This window comes from Panulirus ornatus, chromosome 39 (genome assembly GCF_036320965.1).
Source record: "Panulirus ornatus isolate Po-2019 chromosome 39, ASM3632096v1, whole genome shotgun sequence".
NCBI classification, from domain to species: domain Eukaryota; kingdom Metazoa; phylum Arthropoda; class Malacostraca; order Decapoda; family Palinuridae; genus Panulirus; species Panulirus ornatus.
This window is the reverse complement of record NC_092262.1, coordinates 14,388,922-14,404,052: the sequence shown is the minus strand read 5'-3', so window position 1 is coordinate 14,404,052 and position 15,131 is coordinate 14,388,922. Positions and strand designations below refer to the sequence as shown.

The 15,131-nt window shown below is 38.3% G+C and overlaps 1 protein-coding gene across 10 annotated transcripts in view; it reads right to left on the bottom strand.

The window, feature by feature from the left end:
* The window catches only part of LOC139761196 (annexin B9-like), a 91,098-nt gene continuing 75,967 nt past the window's right edge, over positions 1-15,131 (bottom strand). For 8 of the 10 annotated variants that reach the window (XM_071685239.1, XM_071685240.1, XM_071685235.1 and 5 more), the window contains one exon: positions 1-4,097. In XM_071685239.1, the coding sequence (XP_071541340.1) occupies positions 4,044-4,097 (54 nt within the window). In that variant the 3' untranslated portion in view covers positions 1-4,043. The remainder of the gene's footprint in view (positions 4,098-15,131) is intronic. The other 2 variants (XM_071685234.1, XM_071685237.1) reach the window with 1 other exon arrangement.

The window sequence follows — 15,131 nt, the reverse complement described above, 5'->3', positions numbered from 1 at the left end:
TATATTTCACAAAGCATGTTAAACAGTTCTAAAGAACATGAACAGTGTCACTTCCAAGTTTGTTATCCATGTAAAAAACATTCTAATAATAGCTTCTACAATGAAAATGTATTTCAATAATAATAATAATACATGAAGTTGAAATTAATGTATTTCCCATACTTCCTGATGCCTGTGTTCAACTCTAAACATACATTGGAGTGGTAACCATCAAAAGCATATATAAACAAAATCCAGTGACACCTTACATGATTGATTTACAAGAAAAAAATGTAAGTACATTTATGTAAGTACTGTGCAAATGTTAAGTACATTGCAATTCTCTTCTACAAAGTAGTATTTCATATCTGTTACATGGGCATCCTACTGCAAACATGACTTTTAACAAGCTGCATATCCATAAGTATTTTGTACCATACATTTTTAACACAAAGGCACCATCAAATTTTAGTTGTTGGTATAAACAGACAGACAGTGTTTTACAAATACACAACAGTTTCATACTTTTCTATAATAAATCAGCCAGAACTTTGTAAATATTCTTAACTAGATACCTGGGTCAAAAGAATAAATGCACACAAACACAGGTTTCAAAGCTTTAAACATAACATCCAGAGAGTGTATATGAACATTTGAAATCATTCATCTGTTCCTTGTGCTACACCATTAACACTGGAAATGGCAATTCATTATAAAAAAGAATAATGCACATATGTACTATTTCAAGTTTCATTGTAAGATGTTCAAGGCAATGCTAAAAATGAATTCATCAAAGGCACTGCTTTAGGATACGTTTGTTTGGGTGTTGAATAAAAATATATGATTTCTGTTTACAAAACTGTTGTTGAACCTTTGAAGATTGAATAGACAAGACAAGAAGATATCCTTGGCCAATGGTTTGAAGCAAAAACACTTTAAACAACATAAAGCGATGAAAAACAGAGTTAGCTCAGGTAAAAATTTGCTCTGATAATCAGAAAGTAAAGATACTAAGTCAATGCACATTAGAACAGCAAAGACTCTTTTGCTGTGGCCACCCAGAGGGAACAGGCATCAAAAATACAGATAAACAGATAGATAGATAGATAGATCTTCATGTAATCTAATAATTAATGAATCTAACAGACAGATCTTCATGTAATCTAATAACTAATGAATCTAAGTAAAGCAACATGCATCAGAGTACATAAGATCAGCATTATTCCACTATGCAATCAAAACTTTTAATCCTTTTATACATAATGAACATGGGTAAGGATGTGGATGAGTGAGCCTAATGCTGTCCACCTGATCTTCACCATGTAACTCAGAAGGGAGTTAATGATATACATAAAGAGGATATGGGTTACTCACTTCACAGGGTAACTAATAATAGTCTCAATTTCAAGCAACAAGTTGGATTCTGAAAAGTGGTGGCAAAGTCAGATGATTACTCTAATACCAGAACATCATGAAAAACAGAGCACATGAGGTTATAAATTTCTTTTCATTGCTAACCCCATTCAGCATATAGTTGATTGGTTACGTTCTAACCTTGTACAATGTAGTTTCATTATTTTTGTTGGTAGTGGAAGGAACAAATCATTCCTCTACTGACCAAAAGCATGTATGGTTGCCAGATATCATCTGTTACTCTTGACATAGATGCAGAAAATCTACTCAGCTCAGATACCCAAAGTATACTATTCGGGGCTGACAGAGCAAACCCAACCCAAACACGGCTCCAACATACTGTTAGACATAAAAGCCTCCCATTATGTTTGGACATTTCATGAGACCATGAGGATTGATTCCAAATATAAAATTAGAGGAAGACTCAATCATCTAAGCAGAAGGGAGGAAAATTAAACCGAAGGATGATGCAAAGTCACAGTGTATGTGGAGGACTTAAAAAGCTGCAGTGCACCAAAATATAAATGACTAAGTATCATGCCATTAGGCTGGAAATCCTCCCCTCCCGTTTTTTACTTTTCAAAAAAAAGAAAAAAAAAAAAAAAAAAAAAAAGGAACACAGAAGGGGCCAAGTGAGGATATTCCCTCTAAGGCTCAGTCCTCTGTTCTTAACACTACCTTGCATATGTGGGAAATGGCGAATATGTATATAAAAAAAAAAAAATAGTTAATATTTCACTAGCTGTGACAAACTGTTTCAATGTGCACAGAAGTGAAAGGGGTGATTAACAACTTTGCAAAGAGTGCAGACGGACAGCTAAAGACAGAGTGCAAAGTACCATATATAACAACGCATCAATACCCAAGAACATATAAAGGCATATCTACTTGTATGTGCTTGTATTCAGAAAATGCACAAACACATATACACATACAACAGAAGCAAATAAAATTCCCTGCAAATGTTCATAAAATACAAATCTATACTCACTGCATATGCCACTATACTACATGTGCAATGCATATATTTCAAACATACATGAATATCTTAGTTCTCAAATACATAAAAATTTGTACATAAAAACATGACAGTAGACCCTCTTAGTGATGGGATTACATTCCTGGAAAACATGTCGCTAAATGACCCATTGTTATACAAGCAAATGAAACCCATTCCAGGGTAATGCTCCTAAGCAAGAGGTTTCTATGTCTAACTTTAAAGTATGGAATATACAAAACAACATAGCTTAAGAACAATTTAAAATGTTTTCCTATCATTTATCTTAGATGAAATAATTAAAACTAACCAAAAATGTGGTGCTGAAGGCTTGAGGTTGAGGTGAAGTGCAATATGATGGAGTGGGGGTTCCTAAGAGGGAAAGAAAGGAGCACTATGGTTGCCAAAGCCATCTATTAATTACCTGATTCACTATCTAGAGTGACAGCCTTATATTCTGTGCTTCTTTCAATACCTCTGCAGCATTTCAAACCCAGACAAACTGTGGCACAAGCAAGTATTTGATGGGACATTCTTTTTTACATGCTGACTGCCATGTATCTACCTATGTGACTGTCAATGGGTGGAATATAAACTGAAACGAACTTTGCTTGACCACATTATACAATGCATGTTGATTATAAAAATTCCAAATATCCTGATATGTTACAATATCAGAAGACAAGAATATTTAACACATCAAATTCTGTTTTTACAAATCTGTTGTAACTAAACCTGATGAGTCATTTAAAAAGCTTGTGCCCTACTTCTCAACCTTCACAAGTGCAAAAGATCAAAATATGAACCCATCACTAAGTTAGGGCTCGAAGTAAAAATGTTTGTATTAATTCAAACAAAATCATGTTCTAATATGGTATTCATACAGACATGGATAGCACTGCATACATCATGTATAAACATAAATATGCATACATACAAACATGATGCTCATATGTACACATATAGCAGCACAGAAACGTGCAGAAATATCGTGACCTAAAAATACACTTTTATACACGTTAATGCATCATTTGAAGTAAGACAGGAATCCTTAACAAAAAGGCTCAATTAGAAATTAGATGCAAGTGCAAATAAGGAAGGATTTCTTCAGCATCTGAGTTGTATAAAAACAAGCTCAGCAAAGAAGTAAAAATATGAAGAAAGCTAGAAATTCAAAGCATTTACAATAAAAATGCAAGGACGAGAAGTGGGGCTGCATAGATGTAAGGCTTCCTCCCAATATGCACAAGCAGTAAAACAAAAACTGGTGAGAGAGGAACTGAAAAAAATTACTTGTAATGGGATATGAACATCACTGTGTAGACAATTATCAAATGGTTAAATGGTCGGTTACTTTCATTTTATAACTATGCAAATAAAGAAGCAAATCACCATTGGTATATTATCAAAAACTATACAAAATTCATGTACACATATCAATACTGTATAAATGACTATGGATGGATGTTACAGATCTTAGCAATGTTCCTTCCGACGTCAATGTAGCAAAGGGTAAGCAAGGTCACTTAACCTTCAACCATGGCCAAGATAAGCTTCTTGAAGTCCCCGGAAATGTCACTCTGGAGTAATGAAACAAATCATAAGTTGTTAAAATCAGGTTTGCAGAGATCACGGAAGAAAGATATGCAAAGTTTTAGCATCCAATAAGTGCCAGAAGCACTTTCTTGTAATCTCCAGAAGTATCCCCCTGAAAAAACAGGAAAACATGTATCATATTAACAGTCACTAGTAATATTCCTGAAGTCACAGGTGCAACTAGTGAAAAATGTACAAGTAAATTTAAGATATTACCAGAACCATGAAGAACAAGGCACAGGTATAACGTTCAGCTAAAGTCATAAACCTTTCACCACTATCTTCACTAATAGCACTGACCCTTAACAATATAAACATTCTACAAGAGTTCAACTATGTAGGTGAGAATGACTGGTGGGATATCACATGCATTTTTAGAATACAAGAAACTGATGCTTGCTACCACTATTCTCCTAATGCAATTGAATTACTTTCTGAAACACTTTTCAGTTACTCTATATGTTAATTGTTTTCATGCAAGAGAGAGGCAACTGCTTTACAGAAGTAACATCAAAGTAAAAATTTTAAATTCATTGGCAACTGTTTAATGCATAGGTCTGCAACCTTTATTTTTTTTTTTTCATACTATTCACCATTTCCCGCGTTAGCAAGGTAGCAACCTTTATATCAGCCACAATACTAGTTACTAATAACAGTGATTTGGTAAACAGAGAAGAGGTAGTAAAAGCTTTGCGGAAGATGAAAGCCGGCAAGGCAGCAGGTTTGGATGGTATTGCAGTGCAATTTATTAAAAAAGGGGGTGACTGTATTGTTGACTGGTTGGTAAGGTTATTTAATGTATGTATGACTCATGGTGAGGTGCCTGAGGATTGGCGGAATGCGTGCATAGTGCCATTGTACAAAGGCAAAGGGGATAAGAGTGAGTGCTCAAATTACAGAGGTATAAGTTTGTTGAGTATTCCTGGTAAATTATATGGGAGGGTGTTGATTGAGAGGGTGAAGGCATGTACAGAGCATCAGATTGGGGAAGAGCAGTGTGGTTTCAGAAGTGGTAGAGGATGTGTGGATCAGGTGTTTGCTTTGAAGAATGTATGTGAGAAATACTTAGAAAAGCAAATGGATTTGAATGTAGCATTTATGGATCTGGAGAATGCATATGATAGAGTTGATAGAGATGCTCTGTGGAAGGTATTAAGAATATATGGTGTGGGTGGCAAGTTGTTAGAAGCAGTGAAAAGTTTTTATCGAGGATGTAAGGCATGTGTACGTGTAGGAAGAGAGGAAAGTGATTGGTTCTCAGTGAATGTAGGTTTGCGGCAGGGGTGTGTGATGTCTCCATGGTTGTTTAATTTGTTTATGGATGGGGTTGTTTGGGAGGTGAATGCAAGAGTTTTGGAAAGAGGGGCAAGAATGAAGTCTGTTGTGGATGAGAGAGCTTGGGAAGTGAGTCAGTTGTTGTTCGCTGATAATACAGTGCTGGTGGCTAATTCATGTGAGAAACTGCAGAAGCTGGTGACTCAGTTTGGTAAAGTGTGTGAAAGAATATATGGTGTGGGTGGCAAGTTGTTAGAAGCAGTGAAAAGTTTTTATCGAGGATGTAAGGCATGTGTACGTGTAGGAAGAGAGGAAAGTGATTGGTTCTCAGTGAATGTAGGTTTGCGGCAGGGGTGTGTGATGTCTCCATGGTTGTTTAATTTGTTTATGGATGGGGTTGTTTGGGAGGTGAATGCAAGAGTTTTGGAAAGAGGGGCAAGAATGAAGTCTGTTGTGGATGAGAGAGCTTGGGAAGTGAGTCAGTTGTTGTTCGCTGATAATACAGTGCTGGTGGCTAATTCATGTGAGAAACTGCAGAAGCTGGTGACTCAGTTTGGAAAAGTGTGTGAAAGAAGGAGTTAAGAGTAAATGTGAATAAGAGCAAGGTTATTAGGTACAGTAGGGTTGAGGGTCAAGTCAATTGGGAGGTAAGTCTGAATGGAGAAAAAGTGGAGGAAGTAAAGTGTTTTAGATATCTGGCAGTGGATCTGGCAGCGGATGGAACCATGGAAGTGGAAGTGAATCATAGGGTGGGGGAGGGGGCGAAAATCCTGGGAGCCTTGAAGAATGTGTGGAAGTCAAGAACATTATCTCGGAAAGCAAAAATGGTTATGTTTGAAGGAATAGTGGTTCCAACAATGTTGTATGGTTGCGAGGTGTGGGCTATGGATAGAGTTGTGCGCAGGAGGGTGGATGTGCTGGAAATGAGATGTTTGAGGACAATGTGTGGTGTGAGGTGGTTTGATCGAGTAAGTAATGTACGTGTAAGAGAGATGTGTGGAAATAAAAAGAGCGTGGTTGAGAGAGCAGAAGAGGGTGTTTTGAAATGGTTTGGGCACATGGAGAGAATGAGTGAGGAAAGATTGACCAAGAGGATATATGTGTCGGAGGTGGAGGGAACAAGGAGAAGTGTGAGACCAAACTGGAGGTGGAAAGATGGAGTGTAAAAGATTTTGAGTGATCAGGGCCTGAACATGCAGGAGGGTGAAAGGCGGGCAAGGAATAGAGTGAATTGGATCGATGTGGTATACCGGGGTTGACGTGCTGTCAGTGGATTGAATCAGGGCATGTGAAGCGTCTGGGGTAAACCATGGAAAGCTGTGTGGGGCCTGGATGTGGAAAGGGAGCTGTGGTTTCGGGCATTATTGCATGACAGCTAGAGACTGAGTGTGAACGAATGAGGCCTTTGTTGTCTTTTCCTAGCGCTACCCCACACACATGAGGGGGGGAGGGGGACGGTATTCCATGTGTGGCGAGGTGGCAATGGGAATGAATAAAGGCAGACAGTGTGAATTGTGTGCATGGGTATATATGTATGTGTCTGTGTGTGTATATATATGTGTACATTGAGATGTATAGGTATGTATATTTGCGTATGTGGACGTGTGTGTATATACATGTGTATGGGGGTGGGTTGGGCCATTTCTTTCGTCTGTTTCCTTGCGCTATCTCGCAAACGCGGGAGACAGCGACAAAGCAAAATAAATAAATATAATAACAGTTTGGCTGCGACTTCAATACATGGTGATCATAAATTATGTAAAAAAAATCAAATAATTAAAAAATAAGCAGTTACAAAATGCAAAATTATATATAGTATATTCAGAAACACAGAACAAAAAGGGAACTAGCACAACTTGATGTTTCAAAAAGGCAACATATAATTGTTTTTTCTTTTTTTATTCCAAATAAGGTATAGTAAAAAAGAGCCAATAAAATGCAGAACTAATTCATCAAAAACCTTAATACATTTCTTTTAAAAATATCCCCCCCCCCCACTTATCTATGCTTCTTGTTCATCCAAAATGCAATTAATCAAATGTAAGTTTGTCATCACACACATCACATACTGTTATTTCATACATCATTCTCCTAACCACCTCTAGCCCAGATTAAAAAGGTTGCAGACCCCCTTGCTTTAAGCATTTAAGATAAGGTTCTAAAATACTTTCTGATGCATCTTTCAACTATTCTCTTTATCTAAGTGACACACAAATGATTTACAGAAATGGAACCAAACTTCATAATGTTTTGGCAAGTATTCAGAGCACTTGAGCTAAGCATCTAATGCAAGAAAGTGTGGTAACATGCAAAAACCAAAGAAAGTGAGATACATTTTGCAGGCCCCATCCTCTCTAGAAAAAAAATTGCTTCTTGAGACTTAAAGAACTGGGTAACCCCCATGCAAGATATACCCATGTGGATTCATCCCTCCCACCATCATAAAACATATGAAGTATATGACTATTCTCAAGAACTCAACAACCAAACAGTGACCCATCCTGGCCTATGACATCATGGAATGAAGATAACATAGCACCAGCCACCCTCATATGATCACTGACCACTAGTGGCTGTACCTTAGGCCTGTTACTGTCAGGATTTTTTTTTTTTTTTAAGGAAAGAGGGGGAAGAATGGAAGGGACAATAAAAGAATGCTCAAACAGCTCTGCCTACCTCTTTTTTACCCTTCAAAATCTATACTTCTTTTTTTCTAATTCATGGACAGAGTGCTATGAGCATCTGATAGCATACCTATGTGAACAAAGCAGAGAAAACTAAGGGAAGAGCTTATTCATCATGACTATTCAGCTCCCATGAAGAAACAGTCTCTTTGGATGGCAGCATTCCCAAAACCAGAAAAAAAAGATCAACCACATCTAAACAGATGTACCATCAAACAGGGATGTTTGTTGGATGTCAAAGGAATCCTTTTGTTAATTTCAACCAGTAAAAGTTCTCTTTGGAAAGCCAAGACAGAAGCTATCCTTACTTCACTAGCTCTAACAGAGAGCCCTGGTTGCAAAAAAAACTCTTTCTGATCCAGCTGGATATGTTCCTTGCTAAAATAAACTTACAATAGCCAGGAAGAACAAACATATGATCAAAGGAACTTTTTCAACTTAAGAAAATCTTTTAAGATGATTTTCCAAGGGAGAACTTGTTCAAAACCAAATGAAAATATGCCTAATCCTAAATTCAGCCATCTAATTCTTGGAAAAAAAAGTGATCTTTATCCACAAATGATAATCTTTGTGCTTCATTGACAAGCTGTTAAATGAATTTTGATAACTCTTCCTATTGACCCTCACAATTCTTTCTACTGATCCTAAAGCTGTAGTAAATAACATTTTCATTGTAAAACCATTACACATAAAATCAACAGACAGTAAAAGATTCAGAAAATCTGACAATTCCCAAATAGATTGAGATAAGGAGGCTACTGGATTCCTTAAGATTAATAAATGAAAATATCAGAGAAAAATAAACAGGGTCTCAATAATCTACCCAAAAATGAAAAATCAATATCAAATCCCACTGCTTATATGCTCGCTTATGTAAATCAACTGCATCACCAGCTTTATTTTAGTTACGTGAAAGACTAACGAAAAAATCAGAATTATTGATATGGTTACAAGAGATTCTTCTGAATCTCTATGATCACAAAGGTCAGAAAAGATTTCCTAACAGGCAGACAATGTCTCTGAGTGAACAGGTAAACATCATATAAAATTGTATCTATTATGCATTCTCTAAATCAGTTCTATCAAAACACAATTCAGTTCTCCTGTTTTGTGTCTGACCATCAAATCCCGCATCTATAAAAAATACCTAATGCATGAAATAGTTATAAAATGATTCAAAATTAAAACCATAAACTAAATTATAATATGGATATGGAGAAAACATAAAAATTGCATTATAACAGAAAGGAAAATACAAGCCACATAAATACCAAATAGTACAGGCTATACTGACCTGTCAAACCAAATGAAGTTTACCACCAGTTTGTGGCAGATGATACTCATAGTGTCTTCCAATGCAGTACAAAAATGTGCTTACAATCAACACCATGAAAAAACCACAAAACAAGGAAAGACAAGGATATCCGTGTGACATCTCTGAAGGAGAAAAATGATGCCACCATGAGGTGACATCAAACAGCAGGTCATGCACTGTCATAGCAAGTAAGGGGAATAAGAGTGGCTGGCTGCTTTGTGCTACCTCACATTTGCTCAACATCACAAAGAAGGGCAGGTTGCTGTATGATCAGCGAGTCCCTAAGAACAAGCATCTATACCAAAGATGAAAATATGAATCTGGCTACTTTCTTGACCCATGTTACAAAGCTGCACTTTTTGAAAACATGCATGAGAAATTGAAAAAAAAATCTTAAAATCAATGCTGGATGAAATGAATGAAATGAAAAAAAAGGGAGAAAAAATTAATCAAGTACAACAGATAGTCATCCATGGTCATATGTAGGAGATATCAATCATGAAGATAAGCTATTATGACTAAGCTATCATGACCTCATTAATACTATGATGAACTTGTCATTTGTTTAAAACAAAGGCATACAGAATCACCTAACAGCCTCAATTCAAAACACAATATCTAGACCTTCTGAAACAAATCAGACAATTTCAAAACCCTCCAAAAAGCTTAAGGTTTCATACAGGGGTTGACGTGCTGTCAGTGGATTGAATCAAGGCATGTGAAGCGTCTGGGGTAAACCATGGAAAGCTGTGTAGGTATGTATATTTGCGTGTGTGGACGTGTGTATGTACGTGTGTATGGGGGTTGGGCCATTTCTTTCGTCTGTTTCCTTGCGCTACCTCGCAAACGCGGGAGACAGCGACAAAGTATAAAAAAAAAAAAAAAAAAAAAAAAAAAAACAACTGTAAAATGTTAAGTAGATACGTACATAAGTACATGCCTACTCGAAGAATTTTCAAGCTTTTTTCCACACACAAAGTACCTTTCTGCTCCTCCATCATCCACTCAAAGTGGGACTTTTCAGTATAAGTGAAAATATATATTCAACAAAAAGAAATCACCTTTGCACAGAAACTGGAGAAATTCAGATTCTTTACATTTCAATATTACAATCTAAAAATCTTCAGAATCTACAGTATGCATGAAAGAACTTTTATTTAAAAAAAAAAAAAAAAAAAAAAAAAAAAATCAATTAACTTCAATTTCTTATTTGCATTAGATTGCTTCTTCAGTAACCCACTAAATGATTCTAAGGACTGAAATTCTAAAAACACATGCTTGTATTTTTCAGTTTTTAATAATAGCATATGCTTTAAACCACAAGATTTTACTAGAGTGTGATACTGTTTATTTTATTTATTTATTTATTTTGCTTTGTCGCTGTCTCCCACGTTTGCGAGGTAGCGCAAGGAAACAGACAAAAGAAATGGCCCAACCCACCCCCATACACAATGTATATACATACACGTCCACACACGCAAATATACATACCTATACATCTCAATGTACACATATATACACACACACAGACACATACATATATACCCATGCACACAATTCACACTGTCTGCCTTTATTCATTCCCATCGCCACCTCGCCACACATGGAATACCATCCCCCTCCCCCCTCATGTGTGCGAGGTAGCACTAGGAAAAGACAACAAAGCCCCCATTCGTTCACACTCAGTCTCTAGCTGTCATGCAATAATGCCCGAAACCACAGCTCCCTTTCCACATCCAGGCCCCACACAACTTTCCATGGTTTACCCCAGACGCTTCACATGCCCTGATTCAATCCACTGACAGCACGTCAACCCCGGTATACCACATCGATCCAATTCACTCTATTCCTTGCCCGCCTTTCATCCTCCTGCATGTTCAGGCCCTGATCACTCAAAATCTTTTTCACTACATCTTTCCACCTCCAATTTGGTCTCCCACTTCTCCTCATTCCCTCCACCTCCGACACATATATCCTCTTGGTCAATCTTTCCTCACTCATTCTCTCCATGTGCCCAAACTATTTCAAAACACCCTCTTCTGCTCTCTCAACCACGCTCTTTTTATTTCCACATATCTCTCTTACCCTTACATTACTTACTCGATCAAACCACCTCACACCACACATTGTCCTCAAACATCTCATTTCCAGCACATCCACCCTCCTGCGCACAACTCTATCCATAGCCCACGCCTCGCAACCATACAACATTGTTGGAACCACTATTCCTTCAAACATAGCCATTTTTGCTTTCTGAGATAATGTTCTCGACTTCCACACATTCTTCAAGGCTCCCAGAATTTTCGCCCCCTCCCCCACCCTATGATTCACTTCCGCTTCCATGGTTCCATCCGCTGCCAGATCCACTCCCAGATATCTAAAACACTGTTTTATATTATCATAATAAATGAAAAAAGATCTTTTAATATGTAGCAATCTTTATATTACCCATAACATCACAAGCCTGCATTGATTTGTGTGGTTCAGTTCCTTTATATTTGCTTTATGCACACAAGCAAGAAAATGATGAAGACATTCTATGTTTCAATTAATGTACCAAGGGTCTACTATGTTAATAGTTCTATTATGAAAATATCAAAATTGAAATGATTGCAATGAGAAAAACTTATTTTCTCTGGTTATATGCAAGACTGGTTATAGGCTTATATGCTTTTGTGAATTACTGAACTATATCATGTTGCACTTCTAAGACTACACATAGTCATTTATGCTTTTTCCTACCTACTCTAATAAATAAGTTATAGCCTAGGAAACAACCATGAAGTGACAACCTTATTGGAAAACTTTTTTTTTTTTTTTTTTTTTTTTTGCTTTGTCGCTGTCTCCCGCGTTTGCGAGGTAGCGCAAGGAAACAGACGAAAGAAATGGCCCAACTCACCCCCATACACATGTATATACATACGTCCACACACGCAAATATACATACCTACACAGCTTTCCATGGTTTACCCCAGACGCTTCACATGCCCTGATTCAATCCACTGACAGCACGTCAACCCCGGTATACCACATCGCTCCAATTCACTCTATTCCTTGCCCTCCTTTCACCCTCCTGCATGTTCAGGCCCCGATCACACAAAATCTTTTTCATTCCATCTTTCCACCTCCAATTTGGTCTCCCACTTCTCCTCGTTCCCTCCACCTCCGACACATATATCCTCTTGGTCAATCTTTCCTCACTCATTCTCTCCATGTGACCAAACCATTTCAAAACACCCTCTTCTGCTCTCTCAACCACGCTCTTTTTATTTCCACACATCTCTCTTACCCTTACGTTACTTACTCGATCAAACCACCTCACACCACACATTGTCCTCAAACATCTCATTTCCAGCACATCCATCCTCCTGCGCACAACTCTATCCATAGTCCACGCCTCGCAACCATACAACATTGTTGGAACCACTATTCCTTCAAACATACCCATTCTTGCTTTCCAAGATAATGTTCTCGACTTCCACACATTCTTCAAGGCTCCCAGAATTTTCGCCCCCTCCCCCACCCTATGATCCACTTCCGCTTCCATGGTTCCATCCGCTGCCAGATCCACTCCCAGATATCTAAAACACTTCACTTCCTCCAGTTTTTCTCCATTCAAACTCACCTCCCAATTGACTTGACCCTCAACCCTACTGTACCTAATAACCTTGCTCTTATTCACATTTACTCTTAACTTTCTTCTTTCACACACTTTACCAAACTCAGTCACCAGCTTCTGCAGTTTCTCACATGAATCAGCCACCAGCGCTGTATCATCAGCGAACAACAACTGACTCACTTCCCAAGCTCTCTCATCCCCAACAGACTTCATCCTTGCCCCTCTTTCCAAAACTCTTGCATTCACCTCCCTAACAACCCCATCCATAAACAAATTAAACAACCATGGAGACATCACACACCCCTGCCGCAAACCTACATTCACTGAGAACCAATCACTTTCCTCTCTTCCTACACGTACACATGCCTTACATCCTCGATAAAAACTTTTCACTGCTTCTAACAACTTGCCTCCCACACCATATATTCTTAATACCTTCCACAGAGCATCTCTATCAACTCTATCATATGCCTTCTCCAGATCCATAAATGCTACATACAAATCCATTTGCTTTTCTAAGTATTTCTCACATACATTCTTCAAAGCAAACACCTGATCCACACATCCTCTACCACTTCTGAAACCACACTGCTCTTCCCCAATCTGCTGCTCTGTACATGCCTTCACCCTCTCAATCAATACCCTCCCATACAATTTGCCAGGAATACTCAACAAACTTATACCTCTGTAATTTGAGCACTCACTCTTATCCACTTTGCCTTTGTACAATGGCACTATGCACGCATTCCGCCAATCCTCAGGCACCTCACCATGAGTCATACATACATTAAATAACCTTACCAACCAGTCAACAATACAGTCACCCCCTTTTTTAATAAATTCCACTGCAATACCATCCACACCTGTTGCCTTGCCGGGTTTCATCTTCCGAAAAGCTTTTACTACCTCTTCTCTGTTTACCAAATCATTTTCCCTAACCCTCTCACTTTGCACACCACCTCGACCAAAACACCCTATATCTGCCACTCTATCATCAAAAACATTCAACAAACCTTCAAAATACTCACTCCATCTCCTTCTCACATCACCACTACTTGTTATCAACTCCCCATTTGCGCCCTTCACTGAAGTTCCCATTTGCTCCCTTGTCTTACGCACTTTATTTACCTCCTTCCAGAACATCTTTTTATACTCCCTAAAATTTAATGATACTCTCTCACCCCAACTCTCATTTGCCCTTTTTTTCACCTCTTGCACCTTTCTCTTGACCTCCTGTCTCTTTCTTTTATACGTCTCCCACTCAATTTCATTTTTTCCCTGCAAAAATCGTCCAAATGCCTCTCTCTTCTCTTTCACTAATACTCTTACTTCTTCATCCCACCACTCACTACCCTTTCTAATCAACCCACCTCCCACTCTTCTCATGCCACAAGCATCTTTTGCGCAATCCATCACTGATTCCCTAAATACATCCCATTCCTCCCCCACTCCCCTTACTTCCATTGTTCTCACCTTTTTCCATTCTGTACTCAGTCTCTCCTGGTACTTCCTCACACAAGTCTCCTTCCCAAGCTCACTTACTCTCACCACCCTCTTCATCCCAACATTCACTCTTCTTTTCTGGAAACCCATACAAATCTTCACCTTAGCCTCCACAAGATAATGATCAGACATCCCTCCAGTTGCACCTCTCAGCACATTAACATCCAAAAGTCTCTCTTTCGCGCGCCTGTCAATTAACACGTAATCCAATAACGCTCTCTGGCCATCTCTCCTACTTACATAAGTATCCTTATGTATATCTCGCTTTTTAAACCAGGTATTCCCAATCATCAGTCCTTTTTCAGCACATAAATCTACAAGCTCTTCACCATTTCCATTTACAACACTGAACACCCCATGTATACCAATTATTCCCTCAACTGCCACATTACTCACCTTTGCATTCAAATCACCCAACACTATAACCCGGTCTCGTGCATCAAAACCACTAACACACTCATTCAGCTGCTCCCAAAACACTTGCCTCTCATGATCTTTCTTCTCATGCCCAGGTGCATATGCACCAATAATCACCCATCTCTCTCCATCAACTTTCAGTTTTACCCATATTAATCGAGAATTTACTTTCTTACATTCTATCACATACTTCCACAACTCCTGTTTCAGGAGTACTGCTACTCCTTCCCTTGCTCTTGTCCTCTCACTAACCCCTGACTTTACTCCAAAGACATTCCCAAACCACTCTTCCCCTTTACCCTTGAGCTTCGTTTCACTCAGAGCCAAAACATC